The sequence below is a fragment of the Myodes glareolus genome, chromosome 8 (genome assembly GCF_982192425.1).
Source record: "Myodes glareolus chromosome 8, mMyoGla1.1, whole genome shotgun sequence".
In the NCBI taxonomy this organism is placed as follows: domain Eukaryota; kingdom Metazoa; phylum Chordata; class Mammalia; order Rodentia; family Cricetidae; genus Myodes; species Myodes glareolus.
This window is the reverse complement of record NC_142033.1, coordinates 101,427,979-101,435,261: the sequence shown is the minus strand read 5'-3', so window position 1 is coordinate 101,435,261 and position 7,283 is coordinate 101,427,979. Positions and strand designations below refer to the sequence as shown.

General features: G+C 50.6%; 1 protein-coding gene across 1 annotated transcript; it reads right to left on the bottom strand.

The window, feature by feature from the left end:
- Positions 1–1,115: 1,115 nt before the first annotated feature.
- Positions 1,116–7,215, bottom strand: Arrdc5 (arrestin domain containing 5). The gene is made up of 3 exons (XM_048427473.3): positions 6,870–7,215; positions 3,808–4,013; positions 1,116–1,674 (listed from the first exon to the last, which is right to left on the bottom strand). Exons 1-3 carry the CDS (start codon positions 7,213–7,215, stop codon positions 1,156–1,158), a joined length of 1,071 nt encoding a protein of 356 aa, XP_048283430.2. The 3' UTR covers positions 1,116–1,155.
- Positions 7,216–7,283: the final 68 nt, after the last annotated feature.

Here is a 7,283-nt window from a genome sequence, read left to right as displayed (position 1 = left end):
AGGGCCCAGTGGGCAGGCTTCATTTTATAAATATCTTGACTGGCCCAAAGGCTGTGCCCTGTGGGGCCTGTAACCCAATCCCTCAGGGACCACAGCCCTCCCAGGTCCCAGAGAAGCCAGCCAAGGGTGGCCCGGCTTGGCCGGCTCCTCAGAGCACTGTCAGTGTCCAGGACATCCTAGTCATGTCACGCCAGTGGGAACAAGCTGTTCCTGCTGTCCCCTTTTTGGAGACTGGGGGCTACTGTCCTGGTGACCACCTTGAAACTGAATAAGTGAACACAGAGGTGTCACCTTGGACCTGGGGGCATCCTTAAGTCCTCCCACCAGTCCTAGGTGGTGGGGAGACTGGTCACTGCCCTGGTGGCTGGGGCTTGCAGTGTGGAGGATCCCCCCGGCGGCAGCTGCAGCCACTGCTCCCCCCAGAGCTTGCAGCTGTGTGAGTGGCTTAGGTTTCTGGGAGGGGGTTATTTTGGGGTTGGGAACCAGGAAGAATGAGGGGCCCTTCCACGGAGGACAGGAAACCTGGTTGCCCCAGCTGCCTTCTCCCGTTGGCCCACCTGGCATGGTAAGTGCCGTCAGTCACCACACAGGAAGTGTCCCCAACGCTTGAGTCACTGAGTCTCAGGGGTGGAGGGGGAAGGAGTCTCCCTGTGAAAGCTGCAGAGCTGGACAGAATGTTCCAGAAAGCCTTCGCTAGGTTGCTAATGGCAGTATGGCATAGCACTGACACAGAGTCTCACATAGCCCAGGCTGGCTGACAACGCAATATATAACCAGGAATGACCTCAAAGCTCTCAGCCTCCCCAGTACCGGGATAGTGTGACACCATGCCTGGGCCTTGGAGATCTCTGTTTAGAGGTAGATACTTAACCCATGGGAACTTGGCCCACAGTGACTGCTCTGGCAAGACTTAAGAGACACCTCTGTTGCCTTCAGACTGGGTCTCACATAACCCAGGCTAGCCTGGAGCTCGCTAGGTATCAGAGGTTCCTCCAGCTCCTGGATGCCAGGTGGCAGGTACACGCCATCACACCAGGATTGTGTGGTATCTGGGATAGAGCCCAGGGTATTGTACGTGCCCTGCCAGCCCCAGGCCCAGCAGACAATCAACTCACTTAGAGTTACAATAGGTTTTTAATATTAAAGTTTGGACATTCAAACAAGTTGATCCTCGTTTGGTGACTCAACCACCTGGGGGCAGTTGTCCAGGTCTTCTCTCCTGCTGGTGATGATGATGGGGAGCCGGGCTTTGACGGTGGACAAGGACCAGGGGAGGTGGATAGTGACTATAAGCTCATAGCTTGTTCGCATGATCTCGTTCTCCTGGGAGCCATTGCTCACGGACAATACCAGTGGCAGGGTGAAGGCACTGACCACTGTGGTGCTGTTGAAAGCTGGGATGCGAGCGTTGGCCACCTGCCGCAGCAGCTCACTGCTGTCCGCCCGCCGGCGCCGCTCAGCATTGGGCGTGAAGCCCTCGTACTGCACGTGGGCGTAGAGAGCGAACACCACCGTCTTGATATACTTGCCCGTGTTGTTGCGGATCTCCGTCGTGAATGTCACCTTCTCACCTGGCACGAAGGTGTTCTTGCCCATCTGCACCTGCAGGCTCACCCAGCCCTGGCTACAGCAGCTGTAAGATACCTTCTTCTCCGCTTCCACCAATATGGGGTTCTATAAAGGAAGAGGATAGACCTGCTGAGGACCTATTGCTGCAGCTCATGCAGGCTGTGAGGGACTGTGGGGGGACTTGAGACCCACATTTCTGTCTCCCTGACTTGTGTCTCCAGCCCTAGGGACCATGGAGCACCAGGAGGCTCAGATTGAAAGATGGTTGGTTCAAGGCTAGCCTGGGCCACAGAAGGGACAGCCAGGGTTATAGAATGAGACTTTTAAAATGTACAGGACAAAGCTAGCGGTGGGGACACACCTTTAATCCCAGCACTCAGGAGGCAGAGGCAGGTGGATCTCTGTGAGACTGAGGCCAGTCTGGTCTACAGAGCGAGTTCCAGGACTGCCAGGGCTGCACAGAGAAACCCTGTCTGTCTCAAAAACAAGAATACTTCTTGGAGTGTTTAAGAGTTTGTCCACTTTGAAAGCTGGATGTCTCAGCTCACTCGAAACCCTAAGCGTTTTGAGTTGACACCGGGCTTTAGTTCCACATTCCATGCATTTGTACAATGATTTCCTGTCTGAATTTACGCTGTTGCTTTATTTCTGTTATCACTATTATAATCATGGTCATCATCGTCACTGAGACGGGGTCTCACTGAGTAACTGAGGTTGGCCTCTAAGGCACCATCATCCTCCTGCCTAAATCTTTCAAGTGCCAGGATGTAATTGTTACACCCAGTTCATGCTAAATTGATTTTTGCAACTTTGTGTCAGAGGTCATGGGACTTGAATGATACAGGCCCTGTGGTGGGGTGGCAGCTCCCAGGTGGCTCAAAGGGCAAAGGCACCTGCCACCAGGCCTGAAGACCTGAGTTCAATTTCGAGGCCCCACATGGTGAAAGGAAAGAACTGACTCCCACAGGCCATTCTCTGAGGCCCATACACTTGCTGTGGACCCCTTCACCAAGGTAAATAAATGTTAAAAAGAAGGAAAAAGAAAAGTACAATCAGGTTAACAAACTATTCTTGTAGGGTCTTGTAGGTCTACCAACCTTTGACCTTCTGACATCACCTTCCACTCTCAACCTCTGACCCCTGCATCTCTCACCCCCACTTCTCAGCAAGGGGCCATTTCTCTCTGCCTGCTACACCAAGGCCAAGAGATTCCCTTCAAGCCCCTCCTCTGTTAAAAACTTCAACTTCACGGGTGCAAGAGGGCCTCTGCAGGCCTCAGGGAACCCGCCGCCGAAAGTGAGACAAAGCTAGGGTTTACAGGTGGGCTTCCTCGCCACGCCTCCACACTGGGCTCTGGGCAGCCCCAGGGCCTTTGCACAGGCTATACCCCCACTTGCTGATGAGTCACCTTTAGTCCTCATGCAAGCCCCAGAAAGGGTGCCTGACCCATCCAAGGGCACCCAGGGGGCATCTCCCCTATGCTTGGCTGGATCACAAGTGTCCTTCACTGCAGAGGTGACAACCTCTATGTTGGGACTGTATCACTGGTCTAAGCCAGGCCCAGGCTCCTACCACAGTGTCACCTGGGCCATGAAGTCTGGGCCTGCTGACGAGTCTCTCAGCAGCACTAAGGAAGGACTGGCTTGTTCCCTGCAAGCATCCTGGGCCCTGTCGGGTGTTGGGCCTCCTGGCTCTGCCAGAAGCTTCCACGGTGCAGCAGCCATTTCCATCTGGACTCTTTTTTTCAAATACCCTCACTTGACTTTTAGGAGGTTTGGGGGTGCTGGTAGGGAGCTCTATTATGAACCGTAAGCCTGGAATGACTCCCAACAGTCACTCATTTGCAAAATGTCCCAGTGTCAAATATCACAGGATGTAAAATCACAAAATTGAGATTCACCCCACCTACTAGGCTCCTGCTTTGGTTTCTGAGTTACTTTTTTCATTATTATTATTATTATTATTTATCAATTATTGTGTGTGTGTATGTATAAGGCTCGTTGGGAGAGCCCGGGTTTCAGCATGCATGGGGAGGTCAGGGGCAACTTGCAGGAGTAGGTTCTTTCCTTCTCTCTTCAGAAGGGTCCTGGAAATCAAACTTAGGTCATCAAGCTTGGCAACAATCACTTTTACCTGCTAAGCCCTATCTATTACTGACTCCCGCAAGCCACCTGTTGTGAAATCATTCAGAAACCTGGCTAGGCAGTCCTACCCTTCCTGCTCCCATCTCCTGGGTACCTGAATTAGGTTCCGCTGACGGAATTCAGAAATCCCTTGGACTAGCAAGTACAGCCTCTTCTTGGCCAGGATATGCTCCCGGCCCATGCACAGGGCCTGCACAAAGTAGGAGACGTGGCCGATCTTGCTGTTGAACGTGGACGGGAGCCTGGGAGGTAAGTTGAAATGGAAGTCAAAGGTGTGGCTGCCTGCCCTTAGCCAGTTATCTGTGAGCAAAGACACCGAGGCCGTGCGTGAGAACCTTCCAGAAGTCAAAGGTGTGGCTGCCTGCCCTTAACCAATTATCTGTAAGCAAAACACACCGAGGCCGTGCGTGAGAACCTTCCATAGCCTTGTCTGGTGGCAGCACTGGGGCTGGGGCTAACCACTGACTAACATCCTCATGTTTTTATTGATTGACATGGGCCCTCCTACCTTGCCTCCTTTTCTGTGAACTTATTTTTCTTTTCTTTTCGGTTTTTTGAGACAGGCTTTCTTTGTGTAACCATGGCTGTCCTGGGACTCGCTCTGTTGACTAAGCTGACCCCAAACTCAAGAGATCCACCTGTCTCTACTTCGTGGGTGCTGGGATAAAAGGTGTACACCACGACTGCTCAGCTATTACGTTTCTATTTACCTGCTTCTTTGTGTGTGTGCCTGTGCTCCAGGTTTGGCAAAGAAGCCCTTGCCTGATGAGCCCTCGCATTGACCCTTCAAGCCTTACCCCCCACCCCGTTTTGAGATAGTGTCTCTCTGTGTAGACCAGGCACGCCTCAAACTCAAAGATCCTTCTGCCTCTGCCTCCTGAGTACTGGGATTAAAGGCGTGTCCATCTCTAAACCTCTTCATGGCTACCTGTCCTGAGCAATTTCCGAGACATCAGAAGCACTATTTGTTGAATTCAGGGTTGTAGGCTCAGCACTTAGCACACATTTGGAAAACAGTAGGTGCTCAATAAATGCCTAAGTAGCTGATGAGCCACAGGGTTTTGTGTTGGTCTGTCAGGGTGAGCTTTGACTGACCTGGAGGTCACTGTGTAGGATGACCTGCTCTCCTGACCCTTCTGCCTCTCTCTCCAGTGCCAAGATGACTGATGTGCACCACCACACGCAGGTAACATGATGCTGGGAATGGAACCCAGCATTCTGTGCCATAGGCTGGCCCCAAATGTTCAGCTGTCTTCCTGCCTCAGCCTCCAAAGTGTCACTGTGCTCAGTTAAATGTTAACTCTTTTAATGAAGAAAACACTTCCTGACACTCGGCTTAGTGGTACAGAGTTTTTCTGTAGCTTTGATGTCTGTCCTGTAACTAGCTCTTGTAGACCAGGCTGACCTCAAACTCACAGGCTCTGCCTGCCTGTACCTCCCAAGGGCTGAGATTAAAGGGATGTACCACTACCGTCCAAATGTAAAACAGTTTCTTAAAATCAAAACAAGGTGCTGGAGATGGCTCAGCGGTTAGAGCACTGGCTGCTCTCACAGAAGATCAGGGTCAGTTCCCAGTGCCCATATGGCAGTAACACCAGCTGCAACTCCAGTTCCTGGGGTCTGATGTTCTCTTCTGATCTGGGGAACCATGTACATACATGATGTTTAGAAAGATACACAGGCAAAATATTCATGCATATAAAAAAGAAATATAAAAATATTACAAAACAAAACCAGGGCATGATGGAACATGCTTTTTTTTTTTCTTCAAATTTTACTTACTGGCCCCAGTTCCCCCTCCCTCCCTTTCTCTTGCCCCCCATCTTCCCCCTAAGCACACTCTTTTTTTATTTTTTTATTTTTTATTTTATTTTTTTAAAGATTTTATTTATTATGTATACAATACAGTGTGCTGCCTTCATGTATGTCTGCAGGCCAGAAGAGGGCACCAGATCTCATTGTAGATGGTTGTGAGCCACCATGTGGTTGCTGGGAATTGAACTCAGGACCCCTAGAAGAACAGTCAGCACATCCTTAACCTCTGAGCCATCTCTCCAGCCCCCACACACTCTTTTTTTAAAAGATTTATTATGTATACAGTGTTGTATCTGCATGTATATCTGCATGCTAAAAGAGGGCATCAGATTTCATTATAGATGGTTGTGAGCCACCGTGTGGTTGTTGGGAATAGAACTCAGAACCTCTGGAAGAGCAGCCAGTGCTCTTAACCTCTGAGCCATCTTTCCAGCCCTGGAGTACACTTTTAACCCCAGCACTTGGGAGGCAGAGGCAGGAGGATCTCTTTAAGTTTGAAGCAAGCCTGATCTATAGAGCAAGTTCCAGGACAGTCAGGACCACATAGTAAGATTTTGTCTCTAAAAACCAAATCAAACCAAACCAAATCCCAAATTTGGAAACCCTATGAATACCCACAACAACCTAGTAACACAGTTTGGGAAGGAAACAGAGTCCCCAGGATGCTTAGGTGAAGTGATGTGGGGAACCTTAGACTTCCCATCGCCAGGTCCCACCCACAGAACACTCTAACTGCCCCAATGGCTGTACCCAGCCCCTGCCCTACAGAGTGAAACAGCCTAAGCTCTGGACTTGAAATCCTACCAATCCCCACCCTGGAAAGCCCCAAGAAACTCTGTATAAACCTGCCTTCTTTCCTCCCAGTCTCTTATGTGAGGCTTGTTGTGCAGTGTGACTTTGTGGTATTCCTTGGCTCCTGACTGCCAGGATACCTTTCCGTCTGAGCCATAACAATTACATATGCCAGAGCTGGACTGGTAGGACTGAGGACTTTGTCCTGAGCATGCTGTCTTCCCCTCCTTCCAAGTGACCTTCAGGACCCCTTTTCTGGGTCTCCTTGAGACTTAGTACCAGAGGGAGATGTTCATGAAAGCTGACAGGAATGATTTCTTAGAGGGCCTCTCACAGCCATTGTGGGACTGAATATATTACCTTCCAAGAGGTCATTTTGGGTGTCTCTGTCCTGATTGGTTCCCACGTCTTCGCATTTTCACAATGGTCATGATTAACCTGACTTCCCTCTACCTATCTCCAATCTGTGTCATGATACTCCCAAGGGATTATTGATTGACTAGCAGATGTGTTTACTTTTCTGCCCCTGGCTGCTGGCTGCATCCTTACCTTTTATTGGGAATGTCTTTGTTTTATGTACGTAATCTGCCTTATTATTGCAAATAACATCTCTGCTATAATCACGGGTCTGTCCAATTTCTTCGTTCCATTCAACGTAACCCCTACCGACGAGCTCCACTTTCACAACAGGGTCCACGAGGGTACTGTTGAGGGTGAGGACCACCTGTCCGTCTATGTTTGAGCCGGCCAGGTAGACTGCATCTTTGGGCAGCGCTACCTCGATGGACTTCACCACAGACATGGGAGGTTGGGCGGGGGGAGACACATCCTTCCCCTCCCCCGAGTGCCACCCAGCTCCCCCTGGGCTCCTCAACTGTGGTGACCTCTGTGACATCACTACACCCAGAGTTCTGGGAAGGAAGACAGGTTCTCTGCTAGCCTAGCCTGGCCTTGAGCTCTTTC

Bases quoted from the DNA above. Each gene is read 5' to 3' on its own strand.
- Arrdc5 (XM_048427473.3), bottom strand. From the start codon at position 7,215: ATGTCACAGAGGTCACCACAGTTGAGGAGCCCAGGGGGAGCTGGGTGG. The intron at 4,014-6,869 runs GTAAGGATGCAG...CTTTGCTCACAG, and splicing joins AAAGACATTCCCAATAAAAG to ATAACTGGCTAAGGGCAGGC. The intron at 1,675-3,807 runs GTACCCAGGAGA...CTTCCTTTATAG, and splicing joins GTCAGCGGAACCTAATTCAG to AACCCCATATTGGTGGAAGC.